Consider the following 25,859-nt stretch of genomic DNA (forward strand, 5'->3'; position numbering starts at 1 on the left):
AAACACCTTCATCACTGCCTAGAATATTTAGAGAGCGCCTTCACCCTTCCTTTCACTTTTAGAAGCTACTTTCAGGCAGACATTAATAACAAGATAAAGCTAGTACCATCTTAAATTGGTAAAGTATCATTTACAAATATTATTAAGTAAATGTTTTTCCAGAGTTTTAATTGATGCTGAGGCCGAAGAATGTGGCCGTGTGAGAAGAGCTGTGGGGTCTTCTGTCACAAACTTGTTTATTTTTGAAAGTCTCAATCATTGATTGAGAATGAAAATTGAAATACAGAAATAGTACTTATAATTCAGAGTGCATAAGATTTACTAGATGCTGAAAACCATAAAAAACCTACACTGTATATTATAAGAAGGCTACTTCAGGCTAAAGGATCTGGGGAACTGATTGTCTCTCTAAACTTGGCATTGGTAGAGCCACTCCTGGAATACTGTGTTCAATTTTGGGCCCCTCTCTGCAAGGAGGACTGTGAGGTGCTGGAGCGTGTCCAGTGCCCAGCAATGGAGAAATGTGTTGCCCAGCAATGGAGCTGGGGAAGGATCTGGAGCACAGATCTGGAGCTGAGGAAACTGGTTTGTTTACTCTGGAGAAGAGTTGGCTATGGAGAGACCTTATCACTCTCTACAACTCCATGCAAGGACGCTGTGGCCAGCTGGTGGTCAGCCTCTTCTCCCAAACAACCAGTGACAGGACAAGAGGACATAGCTCCAAGCTGCACCAGGAGAGGATTGGACATCAGGAAGATGTTTTCCATGGAAGGGGTGGTTAAGCATTGGAACAGGCCGCCCAGGGAAGTGGTGGAGTCATCATACCTGATAGTGTTCAAGAAATGCTGTCACATGGCACTTAGTGCTTGTGGTTTAGTTGTCATGAAGATACTTGATCAAAGGTTGGACTTGATGATCATGGAGGTCTTTTCCAGCTTTGGTGATTCTGCAATTCGTGATTGAGCTTCTGGGATTACTTTGGATCTTATACAAGGAACATAGGCTTGTCTTTCCCAAAAAAGGTGTTAGAAACAGCAAATTAGTTGTTTCATATTTTTGCTTTGCATTAGAAAGGTGTGAATGAGAAGATTCTTATTCTTGCAGTTATAAGGAAAAAGCATTTTATTCAAAAGTCAATAATACCAAAGAATCATTGAAGAAATTTAGTGTTAGACGAAGACATGTACACCTTGATCCAAAAGCATTTGACAAAAGAACTTTCTAAGGAATTACTGGAACTTTCTAAGATATTGCTTTTTAACATACTTTTTCATGGAAAATTAGATTCACAAGCCTCTTTGGAACGAGAGGAATTTGGCTGATAAGGTTTATTAAATTGTGAAGCCTAGGCAAAAGCATAATTAGGTGCTACTCTGTTCAGGCTAAAAAGATTCAGTTGGTGATCTTGCTAATAATTTGCAATTAATATTAATTTTCTGGAAGATAGATTTCTCAAATACATTTTGTTTTAAAGTACATTAAATTTTTGACTTGGAACAATGTGAATAGTATCTATACTTAAACATTTGGCAAAAGGCAACTCATATGCATCTAGAAGGACAGTGTATTGGTCTTACCTGATAAAATTTGTTATTTTATAAGCAACCAGATCAGCAGAGTCTGCTTTTACACTGACTTGTATTTAACCACCCATACCAGCCATTCTTCCTCCCCCTCCATTCCCTCTACCATAAAGCACACTGAGACTAGCTTAGAGCTGCAGTTTTTTGACTGATCAGCATGAATGGAGAAAGAAAATATTTATACAAGTAATAACCCAATCTAGTGGAGGAATGTGAAGACTACATACACTCAGTCTTGAAGTTTAAAAGATTTTTTGCAATATGGGTAACTAGCCATTGAAGAAATATAGCTAGTATTGATTTTGGATGTCTCTGTGCTCTATGGTTTTAATTCAAGATTGAATGTCTTTCTTAGTACAAAGCTGACACAGAAATGACTGCCTGGAGACAAATTTTTTTGGTATGAGTGTCTATATTCAATATTATCCCCAAAATCAGATTAGAAAAATGTAGGTTTCTTTCATTCTTTTTCTCCCTCATGACCTTTAGATATGATTCTACATATTGCTCTTCAGCTAGATATTGAATAAGTACAGTAGTAGCTTGCCTTTTGTAAGTAGTCTTGTGAAGTACTGTAAAACCAGTAGCAGTAGGAGCATCACATGGATATTAAGGATTTCTACAACCACTGTAAATTACTGAGTTATACGGGACTTGGAACAAAGAAGGAATGGGTACAAGAGAATTTTGAAATAGAATGACTCTTCATTTTTGAATCTTTTAAAATGTTATTCTCTTGAATGGATAATCAGTGTTAAAGAATGCATTTGCTATGTAAAATTAAACCTGCAATATGTACTTACTACACTTAGGTTAGTAACTGGTGAATAGCTGTGATTTTTTTTTTTTGCAGGATTTAACATCTAATAATTGTTCAAACACATAAACCAATTACTCTTGGCATCTGAGTGAGGATACTGTTTCAGTTACTGAAGCATACATTTTTTTAACTTAAAATGTAGAGACCATTTTTCACCAGAATGAATGAATGAATAAATAATATACTGCCTTCTGGGAGCTCTTATCTAAGATGTTGCCAAGAGGGTGCCTCAGCTTGTCCAGTGCACAGATTGCTTTCCATTGTTACTCTTCTCAAGGGGGCATAAATGGCACAGCAAGCTGAAACCTGGGTAGAATCAAGAAGGACTATACAGATTTGGGAGTGCAGGTGAAAAGTATTGGAGCTGAAGCTACCTCCTTTTTCCATTTTTCAAGTTAAAGGAACAGGTGCAGCCAGGAGTCACATGGAAAAGCCAATGGGTACAAGTATCTCCTGGGAAAAGTCTGATTGGAGAAAACAGTAACATTTTTCAGAATGAGAAGAATCGCTCATTGGAATAATCTTGCTGGGGAAATGGTGGATTACCCAACATTGGACACATATAAAATTCACAGGACAGTGTGCGGGGCCATCTTGTCCTGACTGTGCTTTTATCAAGAGAGATTGCACCAGATGCTCCTTGCTGTCTTTTCCAACCTGGTAATCTGTGTGTTTCCATAAAGTAAAATTATTTCTGTTGCTTTAATCACACAAAACTAGCTTGAAATTTGAGTCAGTGAAAAATACAAAGCCGTTCATCTTGTCCATAAGATAAGATTTTAATAACCACTTTTATTCTTTCTATTTAAGCATGCGACCCAACATCTTCTTGGGGATTAGTGAAGGTTCGGCCCAATACAGAAAATGGTACTATGAACTTATGGTGGATCATCTAGAGCCCTTTGTGACTGCAGAATCAACTCACCTACGAGTGGGCTGGGCTTCCACAGAAGGCTACTCACCCTACCCAGGGGGAGGAGCGGAATGGGGAGGAAATGGTGTTGGTGATGACCTATATTCCTACGGCTTTGATGGTCTACATCTGTGGTCAGGTATTCTCTTGGGTATTTTGTGGTTGTTGATTACTTTTGTTTAAATACTAAATTGTGTTTGCAATCCCAGTGAATTTGGTTTCAACAGCAGCAAAGTGAGTCGTTTATTTCAGCTGACACTTGGAACATACAGAAACAGTACCCTATATCAGAATATGATTTAAACTGACCATGTCCATTGAAAAAAATTGGTTTGTATGAAGTAATGCAGATAGATTAATAATTTACATTTCAGCCTGGGATTTTGGGGGGTGGGTGGATAGGGGGACTGTGTGTTCATGGTAACTATGAAAATTTTACTTAAAACTTCAAAGCTGCAAAAATGGAAGTACGACAGTCATCTGGATTTTTAATTCCTCTGTGGTAGTGTAAGCACAGTCTGAGAGATTTAAGTAACAGGACTTTTCATTTTTGATTTTTGGTTTGTTTTTTTTTTTAAGCCAGGTTTCTATAATGAGTCTTTTAGAAGCTCAGAGGTACTTTAGAGGTGAAGAAGATTTTTAAATATGTTTTTTGCCATACATTTAAAACAGGATGTTTTTTATGTAGTGATGTTTTTTTTGCATACATTAGGACTGATTACTGCAAAACTTTCAGAACAAGAAAACTTGCTCATTCCTAGCTTGCATATGAGGTATTTGCTCAGGTATTAATCTTTAAAATGTTGTATCTAATTGTTAATAGTAATTTATGCATGAAGGTTCTAGTGTTAGAGAAAGCTGAACTCAGTATCTAAAGCGTTTTTATTTACTCTTGATTCCACAAATAACTTATTCTCTCTTCAGACTGGGTTAGCTCAGCAAAGTCAGAATAATGATAGCTTGTTCTTTTTTTTCTTAATCTTTTTCACAAGTTTTGACTTTTGTGAAAAGATTCCCAAATATCATTTAGAATGGGTAGTCCTACAGTTGGACAGTCCTGAACTTCTCGAAAGGAGATTTTACTGTGATTTCACCTTGCTGAGAAGATGATTTTTTTTTCTTCTGATTTTTGAGAGATTATTGGGTAGTGGTGAACTAGAGAACAGCCTGGAAACTGGGAAAGACTCCTTGGATTGGCAGTTCTTTCCACTATAAACTTATGAGCAGGTTTTCTAAAGCACCTTAGCAGACAAGAGAGATAATTTAGTGAGTCAGCTGCATCATCGAAAGTTTTTGCAGTTTTGAGGCCTTGTAGCTTGATACTTGGAAAATAATAAAGTTTTACATTTCAAAATAATTTTCCAATCAAAATAGCAACAGATTTTATTAATAAATAATAGCATATCAACTGGAGTGGCATCTCAGGAAAGAAGCTGCTACTTAGCCTCTTGTGCGTAGTGAGAATTACTTTGGAACAATGATGCATAATTAATGGTATCATTACAAGTGTCGTGACTGAGTTTGACAGAAAAAGTATTATTACAGAAGAACCTGAAAATAATGAGCTAACCAAGGTAGCTTTTGTACTTAAGGTCACTTTTAGGGAGGAAAAAAAGGATTACTGAAAATCAAAATTATTTTTCTACCCACTGCAAACTTTTCAGTCAGAAATGTAACAACAGAAAAAATGAACAGCTGTTTGTGGTTCTCAAGTCCTGCTGAAAAAAAATAGGTCAGCCCACAAATGTAACTGCATTTTTTTTCATCTGTTACGGATGTGGCTGGTAGATTTGAAAAGATTTGTGTCTTCTTTCTTCGCTGATAATATTCTGTAACACATACATACCTCTCAAACACAGCTGAACTTTAAGTTGTTGCATACTGAAAATCATGGCCTTTTTTTGCTTCCACAATCCAGGCTGCATCTTGATAAGTCTCTGCAATAGCATTTAAAGAATAACCTTCTTACCATGAAACATTTACTGTATTAATGAATAGCAACAATAATTTCTGCCCCCAAGTTTCTGTTCTGGACCAAGCCTGTATGAGAATCACATATAATTTACATTTGGTTCTTCTTATAGTCCTGAAATAACCTATTGTGGAGAAGAGGAACTCATAGATCCTTAAAGCCTAGGGCCAGAAAAGACATTTAGATCATTTGATCTACTGTGTATTCATCAATGACCAATGCATATTTCTGTTAGCAGTCAGCCTTGCATTGATCTCCATAACCTATATTTGCCAAAATTTTAGTGTCTAAAAGGCATCGGGTCTCAAGTAGTATTTTTTGAGTGGATGAAATATTCACTCTTTGTTAGTAGCTTTTTTAGTGCTTTGTTGTCCCTGCTATTAAATAATTGTCCCTTTCTGCAATTTATTTTATACTAACTCTCAGTTGTGATATTTTCATCTGGCAGTATCACAAAGTCATTTTTCATATATAGAGTTTTGAAAGTGTTGGTATTTTATTTTTCCTCAGGGGTTGGGGAGATATATGCATGAAAAATCACTTGTAAAAAAATTACTGAGATTTCATTATTTCTGCTTCTGATAAAACCATATGCCTTCAGCTTCTTCCTGAAAACGTAATGCTAGTTAAGTCTTTCATGTTTACAAAAGTTGGACGCCCAAGTTAAAAAGTTAGTGCTCTGTTCTTAGTATACATCATCAAGTATCTCTTGCAGACAATGCATACCTTATTTTTGGAAAACAAATGTAGACATGTTTTCAAACAGCTTTCATGTTTTTTCAAAAATTTTGTACTGTAGATGGCAGTACAAAATAGTAAATTTCAGACACAATCATTTTCTATTTCTGAATTCTATAGCTTGTTTCTCTTGGGAAGCAGGTGTGCTTGTGTAAATTTGATGTAAGATAGGAAAATCCTCTAGAATTCATAAAAACTGATTAAAAAATATATATTACTGAATATGTATGCCTTCAAAATGCAGCTGTCTTTGTATATTGCTGAAAAGTGCTGGTTTGCAGTTTAATGATGAAACTGAATAGTATAATCTCATACAAGTTTGGAAGAGTACCATGATGTGGCCATTAACAGGGAGTACCTAATTTTCCATAAATAATTCAAAGTGAGATAGTTTTCTTAGTCTAAATAATGAAGCATTCTTTAGAAAAGTATAATAGGTTTCATATTAGGTACTAATGGTTGTAATGTGAAGAATAAAATGAAGTTTTTTCAGTTTTGACTGTTTATATGGATATCAGTAATTATTCTCACATTAAATGTAATTGAGTTTTATTATTTATTTATTTTATTATTTTATTATTTATTTTAATATTTATTTTGGTTTGCAAGGATTAAGCTGAGTGTTTGGAGATGTGGCTTGAATAAAGGGCTGAAGACAGAATGATGAGACCTGTATTGATAGGACTGTATATGCTGTTTTTCACTATATTGCCAGCTTAAAACCAGGTCTTGGATGTCATAGGTTAGATATTTATGTATTAATGTGTTTATGCTCTAAAGTGATGTTTTTCTTTTTTTAAGGCTGCTGTGAAAACCAGTGTGGTTTTCATAAGTTTCACTAAATGTGTCCCTGTTACTTCCATAGGTTGTGTAGCACGATCAGTAAATTCTCCCAACCAACATCTATTAAGAACTGATGATGTTATTAGCTGCTGTTTGGATCTGAGTGCCCCCAGCATCTCTTTCCGAATAAATGGTCAGCCAGTTCAAGGAATGTTTGAAAACTTCAACATAGATGGCCTCTTCTTCCCAGTTGTCAGCTTCTCTGCAGGAATAAAGTGAGCATCCCATGGAGTTGTTTGGGGTGTTTTCTTTTTTTTTTTTTGGTTTTTTGTTTGTTTGTTTGTTTGTTTTTTCCTGTATAGATGAATATGCTGAATATTTCCCTGGCTGTCTGCTCTCATTTCTCTTTCTGACATGATGGTTGTTTTTTTTTGTTTTTTTTTTTTTTTTTTTTTTTTTTTTTTTTTTGTTTTTTTTTTTTTTTTTTTTTTGGCAAAATTCCAGTTCTTGGATAGTGAGAGCTACAAAGAAGTCTTGAAGATACAGTGCATCTGTTGCTTTTTAGCACACCAGTGTATTCTGGTGGTTTGCAGACATATATTAGAAACATCTTCTTAATAGTTTTTTGCTGACACATTGCTCGACATTCACTCCAGGGCAGCATTTTGCATCAGCCTTTGATATTAAAAATCTATTTTCTCTAATTCCCCTGTTATGAGGTAGTTATTATTATTAAAAGAGGCATTATCTGCACTTACCTTAAGAAATAGTGGTCATACACTTCTGTAGCATGAGTTAGAAGGAATTCAATCTGTATTGGTTTTGTATAAAACTTCAAGTCACACTTGAGTTGCCAAACATCTGTTTCCATGTATTGAGCAATTTGAGACTATAATATTAAAAAAGGCTGCGTGGCGTTCCAGCAGGGAGACCAACATTATCAGGACTGGCAAAGGTGGAGGCTGAAGGCTGATTTGTGTTGGAGGCTGACCAATATTCTCTGAGGGATCATTCAAAGAATACCACAGAGGCTAAAAGCGATCACATAGAGCACACACCCATCCTTTGCTCCAGATGCAGAACACACTCCTTTAGTCTTTGCTTTTGATAGTACAGGAGAGAAAATGTAGTAAAATCATAGATCTGCATGCTACAAAATGCAAAACTATAAACCTGCATGCTTTGTTTCTGTTATCAGAGAAATTATTGACAGATATTATTTGTGTGATGCATGCAGTTTTTGAGTGTGTACCAAAACAGCATTAACAAAAATCTTGTAAGATACTCAGTAAACAGAAAATACACAGAATTCTTCTGGTTTAAGGCTAGTCTTTTGGGTGTTTTTTAATTCCTTCTGGATGGCAATGTTCTAGGAATATTTTTCAGTATTATGCTATGGCTATGTCATGTTGGTATTATGTCATTGCTGCGCCATTATTATGTCATTGATTGAATTTTTCAGTAATAAAAGGCCATGACATATTACCATTTTGTCATTAATAAAAGAGTGCTTTCCCCTGAGTCTCTGTTAATATGACAAAAATTTTAGGGAAGGAAATTTAGGAGTTTTAGTATTGTATCCTAAAGATTTAGTGTTTTGTGAGAGAAAAGAAAGAAAGAACCAACCACAGGGTTTTAGGTTCATTTCTCAAATGAGATTGAATGGAGACCTCCACAATGGAGAGAGTTCTGAAGTGCTTGATTGATTACTCTGGGTTTTAACCTCTGCCTTCAGAGACTCAAAAGGCTGCTGCTTACTTTACAGGTGTGCTGAGTTAACTGATTATTCTGTCTCTCAAAGACTATTGGTCTTGTGATTTAAAATGCCTTCAGCGAAGTAAAATGAACTAGAAAAAAGAATAATTTACTTTTTCTGTGTTTTTTCAATCTCCTACATCACAAACCAGTAGCAGTTAAAGAAAATTGAACTGTAAACAATGAAAAGACGCTGCAACATTGACATTTCCCCCCCCCGCTTTTTTCATTTTTTAAAATAACATTTAATATTCTTTAGGCTTAGAGACTGATTAGGCTTTCCACCAGAGGTATCTTGGTTATCTAAAGTAATTCTGATATTTACAGGGTTCGTTTCTTGCTTGGAGGTCGCCATGGGGAGTTCAAGTTCCTTCCTCCACCTGGATATGCTCCATGCTTTGAAGCTGTCCTGCCAAAAGAGAAGCTGAAAGTGGAGAACAGCCGAGAGTACAAACAAGATCGTAGCTACACAAGAGACCTATTGGGCCCCACTGTCTCTCTCTCACAAGCAGCTTTCACTCCAGTTCCTGTAGATACTAGTCAGGTATGGCAATGGGAAGACTGCATTTTCCTTTTTAAACACAAACATATTACATTGTTGGTTTTTTTCCTTGGGATTTATTGAGATCTGGTTTGTATGAAGTTTGTCTGGTATGAAAATTGGGGTGGCATGTCAAGCAACTTATTTGTAATAGCCTCTTCCTCTCTGATCTCTTCTCTATTTAGATTGTATTGCCTCCTCACCTGGAAAGGATTAGAGAAAAATTAGCAGAGAACATCCATGAACTTTGGGTTATGAATAAGATTGAACTTGGCTGGCAGTATGGACCAGTATGTACCTTCCAACTTAATTTTCTTTTAATTGCATTGTATGATTCAGTGCATTGGTTTCAATGTACTAATGGAACTGCATTTTTCATCATTGCCCCCAAAATTAGTAAGGTTTTAAACACTATCCTACCAAAAACAGGTTGAAAGCAATGGCACTTGGGCATTTCTGAACAGAAATTCTGGTATAAAAGCTATTTGGTGCTGAAATTTTCAGTCTAACTGTCAGCACAGGAAGCACATAGTGAGTTTTTCACCTCCTGTTTGTTCTTGGAGCAAGATGTTCAACTGACTGGTGGAGTAAGCCAATGAAAACAGTTATTCTTGGTCCTCTTTACATGTGCTGACATTATTCTTTTAATGTCCCAAATAAGTATTGCCTATAGGAAATTTTATTAAATCTGATTTTTGCTTTCCTTTTCTCCACTTCTTCTGTCTCATGTCTGTAATTAGGTGCTGTATGTAACTATTTTCTTATCTCTTTCCTACTTTTCATGGAGTATGAGAAAAATTTCTTTCAAAATTTCATCAGTAAAAATGATCATGTTATTATGCTCGTTATTAGTTTCCCAAATGCTGCTTCATGAAGAAATATTGCTGTGAAGAGTATATAGAAAAATGCTGTATGTACTAGATATAAGTGTAAAAACATGTATGTGTTCTATTTTTGTTACTAAAAACATTTTGGGTTTCTGAGGAGTTCACATTACAGATTTAAGGTAACTGGGCATAGGTATTTATTTGCTTTAGCATACAGCAGTACTTAAAAATATATGATTAACAGATAAGATCTCTAGATTTTGTTGTAGTTAATTTCCCCACCAAATCAAATGCAAATCCTCAATGAAATTAACGTGTCAAAATATTTTAATTGTGGTGTAATCATACCAGCTGTGCAGCAATCTGCAGGAACTCTTAGTGTACCGTTACATTTTAAGTGTCTAATTGTACAGTTGAACACTATTTCAACCATATATGGTAAGTACTAAGTGATAAAGTTAGTTATGTTCAAAGTGAAAATAGGTGTTAAATCTTTGAAATTACCTTGCTTTAATGCATTGTGGTAGGATGCACTCTCTTAGGGATCCTGATGGAGTATATGCTGATTATTTTCTGGAGGTGGATTTCTTAGTCATACTGATTCCTCACAAATGATTTTATCAGTTTCACAGAAAACCCAGAGTTGGAAGGGATCCGCAAGGACCATCAAGTCCAACTCCTGACCCTGCACAGCACCATTCCCAAGAGTCACACCCTGTGCCCAAGAGTGTTGTCCAAACACTTCTTTAGTTCTCTCAGGCTTGGTGCTGTGACCACTTCCCTGGGGAGCCTGTCCCAGTGCCCAGCCACCCTCTGGGTGAAGAATCTTGTCCTGATTTCCAACCTAAACCTCCACTGACACAACTTCAGGCCATTCCTATAGGTCCTGTCACTGGCACCACAGAGAAGAGATCAGTGCCTGCCCCCTGCTTCCCCTCCTGTGGAAGCTGTAACTGCAACGAGATCTCCCCTCAGTCTCCTCCATGCTGTAGAGACCAAGTGACCTCAGCTTCTCCTCCAATGCCTTCCCCTCAAGGCCCTTCACCATCTTCACTGCCCTCCTTTGGGCACTCCCTAACAGTGTCATGACTTTCCCTGGGTTGTGGCACCCAGAACCTGCTCTGGCACTCGAAGCGAGGCCGCCCCAGTGCAGAGCAGAGCGGGACAATCCCCTCCCTTGCCTGGCTGGTGATGCTGTGCCTGATGCTCCCCAGGCCAGGGCTGGCCCTCTTGTCTGGCAGGGCAGTGCTGATTCATCTCCAGCTTGCCATCAACCAAGACTCCCAGGTCCCTTTCCCTGGTGCTGCTTTCCAGAGTCTCATTCCCGGGTCTGTCCATACATCCAGGGTTGCCCCACCCCAGGTGTAGAATCCAGCGCTTTCCCTTGTTGACTCCCTTGTTGCTCCTCCTCCTGGGAGGAGTTGTTGACTCCCTGCCCTCCAGGGAGTCAACAGCTCCTCCCAGTTTTGTATTGGCTGCGTTTAAGCCACTGTTGCCAATTCTGGTTCTCTGAATTCATGCGCTGCAATGTACTGAGTAGTGGGGGAAGGCATGGCGCAGAAACTAGCTTGTTTAGACTCCTCTAAGATTAGATTTTGTCTTTTTAGTTCAGAGCAAGATGCATTGTATGTAGTAGCTAGTGGTGTTTTTTCACTGTCTAAAAGTTTAAAGACTGATGGACAGACTTTTAAAATGATCCTCCAGATTATCAAAAATTTCTGCTGTAGCCTTTTATATTCCTTCTACATATCTGCATCATCAGATCTCTATGTTGTATCACCAAAGTGATACTCACTATTGCATGTCCTATTACTACTGCATTCTATGCATGTAGCAAAGTAAAATAGCAAGTTAATGTAAAAAATAATTTAACTCTGAATATGTGTGCTGTTGAAATAATCAGATGCATCTACATATCTCTGTTTCTGTTCAAAGTCACTGCACATTTAAACCCAGCCACAAAAATTATGAATTGATGGATGAGTTCTGCCACTAATGTAATTTGTTTGCAAGGCAGTAGATTTTTATTTTGTTCTCAGAAAAAAACCAGGAAACTACAAGGAAACCCACAAAATATGTTAGCTGTATGATAGAATTATTATACATTGTAGTTGTCGGACAGAAATAGTGTCACTAGGGGAAATAAATTAATTTGGATTTCTGGAGAGGAAAATATCTGACATCCAAGACTTAAATTAGCTGTACACAGATCTAAACTCAGAAACTATACTCAATTTTTTAAATATACAGATTACCGAAGATCTTAGGAATCTGTAAATGAACATTTTCAGTGCTAGTAAAAGACATTTCTCATTTTATAGTCTATTAAATTTTTTAAGTGTTTGACAGTTGAATTGCCTGTGTTGTCTGTCCAAAGAACATTAATCCTATTAAATCAAGATAAATACCCCGTGGAGACTGTAAAGATTTTTCAGTCCAAAACATAAATAAATGACTGCTGTTCAATTTGAGAATTATGTGCTTGGATCAAAATGCAAAAACTGCGTTAGTCAGCAATGTCATAGAGAAATGTGATTTTTTCCATGACAATTAATAAACTAGATTAAGTAATAGTGTAAATATCAATTTTGAAAAATTATAACAATTAGGCTTTTTAACTTCAACTGCTAGCATTCAGTTTTCCAGCAGAATTATCTGATTGATCAAAAATCAATAATGTTATTTTTCAATAGCTTCCACTTTGCACCATTAAAGGTTAATACAAATGGTGAACTATGGTCCAAATAAAATTGACACTAAAATGTTACTGTGCAGATGTTAACAATTGCATTGGGGTCTTTTAGTTAATATTTTCAAACTAATGTATTTTATCAAGCCTTTGTAGAGGTTGGTGGCTCAGCTCTAGCATGAGATGCTAAGTTGAGAGCTATAGAGTGTTTAGTTATCACAGCCTCTGAGGTTGCCTTTCTAGATTATGCCCAGTGTTAGATTAAAACTGTGCAAAATAGAGGAGGTTAAAATGTTTTTGATCAAACTTGCAAGTTTATAAAATGTAGGGTTTTGTAAATTATAGTCTGTATGTCTCTCCTATCACTACACTAAAAGTAAATTCATGTTCCACTTGTATGTGACTTTCTAACAGTCATATTTTGCTTCTATGTACTAGAAATAACTTAGAAACAAACACTTTTGGAATTAAGATGTGGGGAAGATTTTCTTTACATTGTTATTTTCATTGGGTAAGGATTTCAGTACTATCCATATCAACATATTTATACAAACTGGATGAAGAATTTTCGAATCATGGGGCTGAAGATGAGATGGTACTTTATGGCTGTATGTTAAAACAGTATAGGATGCACTGTTCTTGAACTTTACATATTTCCTGTGAACATCTGGATAATAGCGTGTGCAAATTTGCATTTATTCCACTTGAGAGATGCAAATCTGAAGTTTATTTGCAAATGCAAATTCTGCCTTGCTTGAACTCTGATCATGCTCTGAGAACACAGAATACTTTCTGTTTTGAGGTGTCGTTCAGTTTGAGTAATTCCAAGAGGATCAGCTTTAAGTACCTTGTGGATTGGACTGGTTTTAAATTTCTTTTAGTTTTAGAGGCATGTTAAGCTTATTTTTTTACCTTTTTCTCAGGTTAGAGACGACAATAAAAGACAACACCCATGCTTAGTGGAGTTCTCAAAATTGCCGGAGCAGGAAAGAAATTATAACTTGCAAATGTCACTTGAAACACTGAAGTAAGTTGCTAGAACTTTTAAGATTTATAGTTAGAGTTTCGTAAGGAGATGCAGTTTCCAGAATTATAAATTGATGTGCGAATTAAAATTTGATGTGTAAGAGAGGGTGAGATACATTAATGAATTATGTATTTGGCACTGAAAATTACTTTGATAGTCTTTTTAGGATTATTGTGGTAATGCTGATTGTGAAATGAAAATTCAGACAATTTTCATCTAGGAGGAAAGAAATAGATCCAAGGTTTGAAAAAAAAATATTTGCTTCTTCTTTGGTTTTATTCAATTTAGGTTGATTCTTTCAATAGATATTTAAAGTAAGAACTTTGCTTCAGGACCCCTTGCTGCTATTTCTGTGTCAGTGTGCATGTTGCCACAGAACCAGCAGTAGCAGGCATTCCCTCCTTTTGTGGATGAGCGGCTGGATGTGTGAATATCATGGAAACTCTCCAGTTGGAATGCTAGAAAATTTCAGTGGGACATTAAAGGGTTCGTTGAAGAAATCTAGTTTTGTGGTTTACAAGGATACAATTCCTCACCTCAGCTTTGTCAATCAAGGAGGTGTGAGTTCTTTGCTGTGAATTAATTGAAAATCTATTAATGTAAGTAATTTCTCCCATATGTAGGATTGCATGTAGCCAACATGTAGAAATATTTCTCAAACTGATAAATGCTCGATGATAGATGTGGTTCTCCAGTGAGCCATACGTGAAATCTATTCTTTCTTTTTTATTCCTGTTAGAATATAGTTGCTTTTTACTATTCAGAGAGATTACAAAGGATGAATGTTCTCATGTGATAGTACTTTCCTGTGAAAATTTGTCCTATATTATTAAAATACTTGCCATGTAAACTGATAGTGCAATATACTGTTTATAGTCCTAAGAAAAGGACTTTATATCCTTATAGTAGAAAGCCATGTAGAACACTCCTTCTAGAACTTCTTGCAGATTTCATTTCAGACCAGCTTCTCTGCACTATTTACTGATCTACCATTCCCACAGCAAATAAAGTACTCAGTGTGAAACTGAGTACTTAGGGTCATATTTATGACCCCAAGTGCTAAACAGTTTCTGGAGGTATAGCTTGCCATTATTTAGAGGTAAAGCATTCAGAGAGAAATTGAACTGGAAGCAAGAAAATAAGTTCAAATTTTCTACGTGTAGATATTAGAATTAAAAGGAAAGTTGTTGAGCATTTCCCATCGGCAGAGCAATGTGCTAAGAATTCAGAATAGATTCTTCCTTTCTACTTAATGAAACTACAAAAGATGATGTTATTAACATTCACTATGGTTAGATATTTTCCTAGAATACTCCAAATAATATGGCTCAAACAGCAGAAAAATCATGCTCTCATAATTAAATGCACACTGCTAATGTTCCACTAAGTATTGAACAAATTTAATGAGTCCTTAGATGATTACTGGTTCAGTATCCAGTGCTTTTCTAATCTAACTCTATAAAAAATCCCCAAGTTTTTGTTTTATAAACATACAAGTTATGGATTACTCTTTTTAAAATTAATTTTATTGCTTACTTGAGAAAAAGTCTTTCCATTAAATGGATAATACCCAAAATATAAAGCATTCAGTCCTTCTATGTGTTTGAAAATTTGTATGCTTACTGAACTAAGTCTTCCTTACCTCTTTGTATTAGCTCTTGTTTTCTGATAAATTAAGTTTTAATTTTGTAGTAGTGAGTTGTTTTTACCATGTAGACATCTACTGGGCAGGGATTAGGAGCCTCTTGCTCAGTGTGTTTCTACATGCTTGAAAATGTAGAGAAATCAGTGAATAATCAGTTCTAGGTGATCCATAGATGATGACTTGAATTGTAACCTATCTTGACTATTTCTTTACTAGATGTGTTTCATTTACTAGCTGTCAATCTTGATGGGAGGGAAAAGGAAAGAAAATGTTATTTTAAAACTTCTAATAATTTTATTTACAATTTGCATAAAATTGCATACCTGAAATAGTTTCAAAACATGGAGAATAATGCTGACTGTAATTTTTTCTTCCTTTGTGGTTTGTTGTCAGTTTTGCTGCCAGATGAGAGATGTTAGAAACCAGGGAAGATCTAAGTCATATTATCTGATACAACATTTCTTTTTTATATACTGGGATCTTTGTATATTTTAAGTAAGATTGAATACTTTTATGAGCTATAAAAATTACAAACTGTAGGAGATGTCAAGATGCAGGAGTGAGTTGCCTCTGAAAATGTCAAGGGATTAAAATAGGCTTGCTCATACTGTTTCTGCACACACTTATATATGTTTTATAGTTTGGTCTTGCATATTTTTCTGGTTGTTCTTGCTTATTATTTCTGTCCCATTTCTGTGTGTTTACTCAGTCTTGTGTGATAATTACATCTACTATTGTGATGATGAGAGCTACATTCAGCCGCTTTTCATTTTCTTGCTTAGGTTTGAAGAGCTTTAATGGTCTTTCAGATTCTGCCAGTATAGTCTGTCATTTTATCCTCTTGTGGCACTCTTATTTGAATTTTTTTTTTGTTTGGGTAGAGATAATTCCTGGCTTACATTACAGGAAAATTAGGGTTACCAGAGGTTAGCTCCTCTGCACTGCATTTCACTATTAGATATGTTCTACTTACGCTGGTGATAGCTGTATAGGAATCATGTACTATTTATGCCAGTTGAAATTTAGCTGCATGGAGTGTTCTTAGCAGGTAGTGTGTTTTGCAGGAGGGGGCCACTGGATATTAGTTTCCTCATTTCTGATTTTACTGTCTAGTTTTAAATCAGGGTTCACAGTCTGTAGCAGTAGGACTTATTTAATGTAGCTAGCACTAAAAATATGCTATAAGAATCTCCTTGAAACAACAATTCATCTGCCAAAGGAAATAATGTTACAAGAGTATTTGTGCTCTTTTTTTCTCCCCCAAGTCAGTTCAAGAGCAGTAAATATAGTTGAAGCATGACTAGAAAATATTGTTTTAGCTAATGGCAAAAACAAATAAAAAACTTGTTCGACACCTTTCTTTCACTTGAGGAAAATTTGGAACAGAGTCCAAGGTATTTACACCTGTGATTTCTTCTGTAATCAGTTTCTTTCAAAGATATGGTTATGACCCTCAGGTTTTGAGAAAATTCTCATCTGACTCCAAAGTTAAGTCTCTGACTTTTGTCTAGATTTCTATTAATTTCAATGTCAATATTTTATCAATGCACCTAGACTAAAGAAAGACTGTATGCCAACATTGTCTATAGATACAGGAACAAATAATTATTAATTTACAGATCAAATCCTGGAGGCAAATGAGATTTAAAATTTATGCTCCTGAGCAGTGTGGCTATAAGGAAAGAAAGAAGTCTGAAGTAATCAGGAACCCAATTAGTACTGTTGACCCTGTTCTTAGTTTATATAAATAGTCTTCAGAAGTGTGTCCTAAAAAATCCAGATCCAGCTGAAATCTCTAAATAATAGCTTCTTCAGAATGAAGACACATTCTAAGGATAAGTGATATTTTATGCCTTTTTTTATGGCTGTGATATAAGTTGCGTAACATATAAAGATGTGGTTATGAAGCAGTATGAGTGAGTATGTAAGCGGTTTGAATAAGTATATAAAGCAGAAATAATATTTCAAGGGCAAACTTCCAACTGATACCTCATAGATGAAATATACTATATGATAGTTCCATTTTGAAGTACCTTACTCATATTTTTGGAACATCTTGTGGCATTTTCTTAACATTATCAGAAAGCTTATTACATATACAAAAAGGCTGGTGTTGATCTTTCTGTATTATGCTGTAATAATTTCCATAAGTCTCATTTGTTTTATAGTGCCATTTATAAGCACCATAGTGTGCCTATAAACAGTAGGAACTCTAAATATCAAAACATTATCAGTACTTAATCTCTGATTTCTGTGCCCTAGAACCCTGCTGGCATTAGGCTGCCATGTTGGAATTGCTGATGAACGTGCTGAAGAAAAAGTGAAAAAAATGAAACTTCCAAAGAAGTAAGTTCAGTGTGTCTTCTTGTTAGGCAGTGTGAATTAAGTGAATTCTGTTTTAACAATTCAATATTTACATTGCTAGTTTTATTAGTTCTTGGGCATGCATGTACATGCATGAATTCTCAGGAATTTTCAGCAATTTTCACATACCATAATTCACAGTTTTCCTTCCAGATATTTGTCACCTGATGTGTAGAGATTTTAGGGGTTTTTTTGTGCTATGTTGTAATGTCTGACATTCACAGTTATGTGTTTCTTTTATATATTGTGTGTATCACAGATTTTGTAAAGAATTTTTACAGTAAATTTACCAATGTGTTTTATGGTGCTGCAGATATTTAAAGGTGACCCTTTTGAAAGTTCTCAAATGGCCATGACTTGAGGTGTAGAGAACTGGTACAGTCACCTGACTTTTTTCCAAGTGATCTGTTGGTATCAGCATTGGTAGGACTGGGCTTAGCCTGGTGTGGTATGGCCTCCACTCCCACAGCTCTGAAACCAGCTCTCATGTCTCAGCCAAGTTGACCTGGCTTCTTAGCAGCAGTATACACACATAGAGCTTGGGAATAAAGAACCTGGAACTTGGACACAGTTGAGATAATGGAACTTCAGTTTCCTATGCCTATCTGACAGCCCTACTGCCCAACATACCCTTGAGCCCAGGGAATGAAGGAAGATTATATAATATGTGAAAAGTCAGAAAGGTAAATGCCACAGTTTTACTAGGAGAGAACTTTTGCATGATCTGTTATTCCTGAATTTAAGATAGTAATTTAGTTTCCTTGGTTATGTCTCAGAGCAATGGTAAGTGCTGGTTGCTGAGTTCCTGCCACCAGCAGACACTCATTGCTCTTTGCAGGAATGTATCTCTGTGAAGAAATAGCTGTTCCTGTGAGATTGCATATCTCCATTATTCACTGCAATCCTTCACTGACCCATAGCTTTGTGTTACATGCAGTTCCTGAGGCCAGTGTAACAACCTCCAGCATGTTTACCTAAAGCACATCTTCTTTCTTCCTTTTGTGAGCCAAAAGCCTGTGCCTCATTCCGGCAAGATCCCTATGGCTTCTAGGTAGTACTTTACTAAAGGTAGCTGTAAGAATCTGGTCCATCAAGTCTTTGGTATTTACCACACTGCACAGATTCACATACCATTGATACTACAGTTTCAGAATCCCTGATGTGGTGGCTTTGCCAGAATGAATAGGAATAAAAGCAGGGTGTTAATTTAAGTTCCCCCCCAAACGGTTCTTTAGTTTCAGTATCCCAAAATAACTGTATATCTCTCAAAGAAGAAAAGATATCTAGGGCCTTCTGTATTTTTGTTCTGAATTTCCTGGGCAGAAGTATATGTGCATTTGCAAGATTGTTCAAGTGAATCAAATTTCCTGCTTTTGAAAAACTGCAGCTAAATCTCCAAGTCTGAAGAAATTATACTTTCTAATACAAGAAGTCCAATAATGTTGAGACTTTTTAATGTCATTAACCATCATAACTGTAGAAACCTGAAGTCATACATACAAAGTTAGAATTTTGATACCTCACACATAATGGATTGACAAAACTAGCAAAATGGAAAACAATGTGGCTGTGTTCTTAAAAGCTTGTGCAGGGGAGTGTGACTGCAAAGAGCACAGTAATTGCCAGCCTGACAAGTGTGCTAATTCCATAGGTTTCACTGTTTCCAATAATGTCTTGTTTTACTCATGTCACTAAAGTGACTTCACAGAAACCTGATGAGAGGTAACTGTGAGGGCAGTGAACTCCTGTGGGGGCTGGCTGTAATAGAAACCTGCAGATTGGGAACTGTGTAGAGGGCTGATTTTGGAATGATGTTCTCGAATTGTTGTTTTCTAGTTTAAATTTTTTCTTTTTATTGTGCTAATTTTGAAGGAAGATTCAACCTCCTATTTATAGATGTAATCCCTCTTAAAAAGCAGGTTGTTTTAAATTATTGTTTTCAACAAATAATTTGTTTAACTGTGTTTTAAGATGGTTGTTACAGAAGAGAATTAATTAAGATTGGTAAAGTCTTTGAATATTTTAGGATATAAATGGGGATAAATACTGTTTAATTTTATGGGTTTTCCTCTGTCAGTACAAATAAAGAAAATTACCAAATTGTTTGGAAAATAATTGAGCAATTATTTAAACTAGCCATTCTTTATACACCCCAGGGTGTGAAATTTCAATGAGAGAATGCTGTTGCTTATTTTCCACAGACTCCTTTTGTTTCAACCAAAATAGTGCTTTGTATGCTGGAGGAGAAATAGAATCATAGAATCACTAAGGTTGGAAATGACCTTTAATGCTTTACTTCCTCTGTTGAAGGTTTGCTCATAAGTAAAGTAGGAAATTTCTGTAATTAATGGGAAGGGAATAACTTTATAAAGTAGCATTCCTAGGAGTGTTAAAAAAAGTGAGGAAGCTGCATTTCTGTTCTGAAGTCATGCTTAAATTTAAGCAATTGCTCCTATGATTTGAAGGAGAGTTAAGGTATGAATTATTATGAAGACAATTTAAGGCCATTTGACCTGCTCTGTCTCAGCATCCCTTTATGCAACAGAAAGAATATATTTTCTTGTTTTAGTAGGAAATAAGTAGAATTTAATAAATATTGCCATCTGCTCAGAGGTAGAAATAATATTGTTCATATAAGCATTTAGATAAGCAACATCTTAATCTACTACTTTGAATATGTGGCATTACTGAAATACTTTAAGAACAATTTTACTTTAGACCATTTTGGGTAGCTTTCATTACCAGTTAATTCATCCCATCACGATTCAATTAACTTGAAACAGAATCAAAATCAAAACCAAATCAGTAATCAAATTTAAAGTATTATTCTTTATGTTCAAAGGCAGATATATTTGTATAGATATGTTGCATAGATGTTATTTCTTTCTTTTGTGGTTTCTCTTAGTTTTTTTTCCTTGCTGAAAAGTAACTGCAAGTTCTGTTTTTATTCCACAGCTATCAGTTGTTGAGTGGATATAAGCCAGCACCCATGGATCTGAGTTTTATCAAACTGACCCCCTCTCAAGAAGCTATGGTGGATAAACTAGCAGAGAATGCTCACAATGTGTGGGCAAGGGACCGTATAAGGCAAGGCTGGACATATGGCATCCAGCAGGTAAGTGCTAAATTCAGACATTTAAAACAGCACTTATCTATTGAGATATTTCACAGCCAAATGGAAATAATGGTGACACACAGTCAGGAAAAAACAGCTAGTGAATGCAAGTTTGTAAGTCAAAAACACCCACCAAAATATAATTTCAAGCAGTCTTCCTAAATAGGAGTATGAGACTTTTACAAGCAGTTATTAAAAAGCTTGGTGGTGTATTCTTGTATGCTACCAAAATCTCAGGGTGAGAAAATTGCATGCAGGAAGCTAACATGCTCCAGTATTTTAAGAAATGTAAATATTGACTTTCACTACGGGAAATCATTTAAATGTTTGCAGTACTGGGAATTGAATAATTTTGTTTATCCAGGAAAATAAGAATGTAAACTTCTAGTAATAACTTTACTGATATATTTCTGACAGATGCATGGGCTGAGAATAGTTAAGTCACTCTCAAAGTTCCAGTCCTACTTTAGTTGCTCTGCTCCAGTGAATATAAATATTATTTGGTAGTTATCCCAATGTATTACAAGGGAAGAGAGTAAGAATAAAGCACGGTGGATTATTAAAAGCAAAACTCAGGTTCTTTGGTTTTTTTAAAAAACCGTAAAACCAGCCAGTTGAGTATACCATGAGCCTAATTTAGTATTTTCCGAGACAGCTTCTACATTAGTTTTCCCTTAAGATTTTTTAGTAATTTTGTGATTGGTTGTGAATTTTATATGCAGAAAGGTCTCTTCATTTGCCTTAATAAATGGGTGGTAGCATTTCACAGTGAAATTTTGGGACAGTTTACCCCTGGGGAAAAAAAAGAGATTTCATGGTTTTGTGCTGAGCATAAAAGGTCATTATATTTAGCAAAAATGAGATAGATAGAGCTGCTTCTAGATAAATACTCTTCCTTGTTTTTTGACAAAAATTTGAGTTATACATTTCAGTCTCACATATGCCAAATTTTGTTCTTCTACAGGACCAAAATTCATTTTATTTGCAGAACTTTTGTGTAAAATAATAAAATAATCTGGGTTTTTATATATTAAGTTAAGCACTTCGCCTCATCACATACAGGTATGCTTATGTGACAAAATATGCTGCATATCTGCATTTCAGTAAGTACCTTACGATGAAGTTGTAGTGTTACTCTGTAAGCTATTTAGGAAATCTATGTTCTGTATTTGGGTCTAGACAGACAGTGAGTCAATTCTTCTGTTTACAGACTGAAATATATGTATATTCTCTACTAGGAAAACACTGAAGATAATTCAGTGTTTGTGTAACTCCCCTGCTTTCCTCAGGATTATTTTTTTCCCTAATACTGCACCTTTAACTAAGAGGTGGCCTTTTGAAGTGCTGCTAACATTTCTGATGGAACATGAATCATGAGAAGTGTTGGAAGTGATGGTTTTCTGTTAGGTGGAGGGGGGGATTAATTAGTTTTGAACTCAATATTTCAATCCTGTGTTTATGGATTCAGTGCACAATTCATTTCTAGAATGAAAAACTGTATGTTCAGAAGAAACGTTTCTGATATATAAAAGAAGGCACTCAAGAATTTATACCATATCTCCCATATTTTTGATTCTTCCAGAAGCCAATCATTTTCAATACAGGACCTTGCCAACTGGGAGCTTTGAAACTAATGAAAGTTGGGAAATTGTTACAACTTTGATAGAAACTTGACATAGCCCAAAATTAAATTTAGTTTTGCAACAGAATTTATTGGTTCAGATACAGTTAAGAAGTTTCTGCAATCAAATGCATCTCTTAGCCTATTATATTTCTAACTAGCTTTGGGAAAATCTAATCTTATGACTCACATCTAGCAAATAAATTTTCTTAGATCTTGAAGACAATTTAACCTACCCTTTGTATCAGTGTATCTTTCAAAAAAAACCACAAATAATTTTGCCATATTTATTGGAGTGAATTTGCAGCTAAATTGCGTGTTTTCTGAATTAGTGAGGTATTAAGTAGGAAAGTCAGCTAAATGGTGATGTCAAAGACTTTCCCAGTGTTACTGGTTTGGGAATAATACATAAACATGTAATGGGAGTGGGTGGCAATGAAAAAATACTTCCTTTACATCTTCACAGTGTTTTTATTTTACACTGTATTTATGTATGTTTTGGTGTGCCTGTTGATGCAGAAGGTTTTGCAATTGACGAGGTCTGATATGATAGTCATAAATCATTAGTTTCATTGTGGTTCTCAAAAGGCAGTAGAATTGCTCAAGGCCACAACTTGGGTTTTAAAAAACACCCCAAAACCCTAAAAAACATTGATCAGACAAATAAAGTATGGGATATAACCTAAAATTAAACACTTCAGAAGAATCATGAAGTCTGTCTTATCTTCTCAGTACTTAGGGAAAGAGACTAAACTGATTGTTGAACCAAAAATATTGTAGCCCTGTAAGGAGACATTTTTGAGTCTCACCAGGAGAGAGCAGAGAGGAAAAAGGAGGGCTCTGATCTACTTGCTGAACAGCTCTCTGTATTTTATCTACTGACTCCTAAAATAGTTGCCTGAGGGAAACTCCTGGAACTCTGGCCATTCCTAGGCTCCCTTCCTAATAAATGTCGTGCTCGCTGGATGACGAAGTTTAATGTGAAAATTAAATCTCTGCTCACTTATTAAAATTTATGGTTTGGTGTGAGAAAACTCATGGCAGCTAGAGGTTTTGTTTAAAAGCCCTTAGCCTTGTAATTACTGACTAGTGCATTAGCCATTTAGCAAAAGTTTTAAAAGATTGACTCCATAACCTCAAAGATATTTGTTTAGACAAATAGGGTTTACATATCTACATCCATTCTGATGGCCAAGGACAAGTTTTTGTATAAAAACATTATTGGAATGGTAGCCCCTAGTTAAGGTTTCAGGTAGTTTTAAGCAGTCAGTGTGCATCAAGCTCTGATACACACTCTGATACACACTCTTTTGACTACCAGGTTATGCTCTCAAAGAGTCTTAGACAAATGCTTCTGCTCTAAATCTGGACTGGGCTTAGGTATATATGATAGATATTTAACTGTTCTTCCTTATCAAGACAAAGACAGTTATAGGCATGCAGAGAAGAGTCTGGAGAATTTAAAACTAAAAAGCTTAAGTGCCTATGAAACTGATCACATTTGGAGTTGGAAAGACAATTAATTGGGGTTTTTCAGTCCTGAGTGTTTATGCTTTAAACATCCAGGAATTTTTTTACTGACTGAAGACTTTTGCGTGCTGAGTTGTGCACTGTTGTTCAGAATGCAGTGTAGTGGTGCAATGAGCAGTGTCACAATTATGCTTTCAGCAGAATATGATTGTAAATGTGGGCAAGAGCTCAGAAATATTCATGACCTTCAGGAAGCAGATTTACAAGGTCAACAGTATACTTTGCTCCCTAATTCCTGGCAGACAAGTTACCACAGTCTCATGGATAATTAAAAAGGTAGATGATGACCTTTTTCAACAATAGTCTGTCTTGCGGAAGGTGCCGTGCTTTGGATATTGATGTTGATTTGTTCTTAATTCTGTAATCTTTCTCTTTTCAAATACTTCTTTTTCTTCTGGAAAAAAAGACCAACAGCTGAGTTGCAGGAGTTTTTACGATATACAGATAACAAATGCCATTTATTAAAACCCCTGAGAAGAGAGCAGAAGAGCAAGGTGCTCCTTTCTGGGTGCAGAGCAGAGATGCCTCTCACTTAGCTGGCATACTTACCACATGGCAAGCTGCTTGCTCTAGGTGTTGTCCACACTGCTACCTGCTTCTGCTTGACTCCAGTGGGCTTATTTCATAGCCTACATTTTGTCATCCCATTGTATTACTGTGACATGCTTTGGTACTGGAGTGATACAGTGACATGATGTTGTGCTATATAATACTATAAACAGATCTTGCAGAGCTGTAAAATAGTTTCTTAAGGGAAAGAAGCTTACAGATGTTTTAAAGTAGATGAACTAATCACTGGGAAATATATTATGAACAGCAACCATGCTGTGGCTGTAGGATGAATTGAATATTCTAGTAGATCTGTTCAGTATGGGAGCCTCATCATTTTGGGATTATATAAAATGAAAAAATGAAAGGGGTACTCTCAAATAGTTAAAGTATAAACTCTTTCTTTAAAAAATGTTGAGGAAAATGCCTTCCAGCTTCCAGATTTTTTTTTCTTCTTCTAAATCTGCTTTTCAGGCTTTTTTCTTAACAAGATATAACAAGCTACATTTTATGCATGACTATATACAGTATTTTTGTTCTGCTGCTGCAGAGCCAGCCAGCCAGGAGAGGGAGCACAAGTTAGATAATAAATCTTGTTCCCAGAACTGTCCTGACAGCTGTGGTGACACTGATCACAAACAAGTATTTTTTTGTACTACAGACTCATAGGCTTGTTGCTCCTTGAAAGGAGAAAGCAGAAGGAGCAAAACAGGTAGGAAATACATGTATTTCTGCTTAAAAGAACACATTCAGTAGCAAGTGTAAATGGAAAAACAAACACAAAAATCACTATGAAAATACTTGACAGTGTCCCTTTAAGGGAGAACATGATTACCTGCAAGTTGGTGGTCTTGGAACTGGGGAAATGGTAAATGTACAAGCACAGATACAGAAGATAGATCCAAGCAAAGAAGCAATATAGCCTTGCTGTAAGTGAATTAAAATAATCACATTTGTGCTATGAGAGAAGATCTTTACCTTGATTTTGATATCAAATCCTATCGTAACTACATGAGTTTTTTGATTTGGTTACTTTAAAGGAATTTTTCATAACAAGTTAATGGAAAAATAGCATTGAAGTATAAAAGCATCTATTTGTGACTAAATCTTCACAATCTAATGGAAAATTTTCAGAGCTCATATAAGTTTATCCATGAACTTAGGGTATATCTTGGCATATCCATGAACTTAGTGTATTTTTTGACATTCATAAAACTGTGATTTTATGCATACAGGAGAATCCTAACATCCATATGAATAAGGGAAAGACAGAAAAGAGTCAAGCTTAGAGATCAGAAAGCAAATGAAAATAATTTGAAGTACATTGCCTGCCTCGTCCCTTTTCCTGAATACATGACTTCTAGGTCTCCCCACTGACTGTAGAGAT

The 25,859-nt window shown here is 35.8% G+C and overlaps 1 protein-coding gene across 1 annotated transcript in view; it reads left to right on the forward strand.

The window, feature by feature from the left end:
* The window catches only part of LOC132325703 (ryanodine receptor 2-like), a 132,546-nt gene that overhangs the window by 91,286 nt on the left and 15,401 nt on the right, over positions 1-25,859 (forward strand). The window contains exons 16-22 of the mRNA XM_059843286.1: positions 3,214-3,455; positions 6,892-7,084; positions 8,892-9,108; positions 9,291-9,395; positions 13,545-13,648; positions 17,556-17,639; positions 20,613-20,772. Of these exons, the coding sequence (XP_059699269.1) occupies positions 3,214-3,455; positions 6,892-7,084; positions 8,892-9,108; positions 9,291-9,395; positions 13,545-13,648; positions 17,556-17,639; positions 20,613-20,772 (1,105 nt within the window). The remainder of the gene's footprint in view (positions 1-3,213; positions 3,456-6,891; positions 7,085-8,891; positions 9,109-9,290; positions 9,396-13,544; positions 13,649-17,555; positions 17,640-20,612; positions 20,773-25,859) is intronic.

Source organism: Haemorhous mexicanus, chromosome 3 (genome assembly GCF_027477595.1).
Source record: "Haemorhous mexicanus isolate bHaeMex1 chromosome 3, bHaeMex1.pri, whole genome shotgun sequence".
Taxonomy (NCBI): Eukaryota; Metazoa; Chordata; class Aves; order Passeriformes; family Fringillidae; genus Haemorhous; species Haemorhous mexicanus.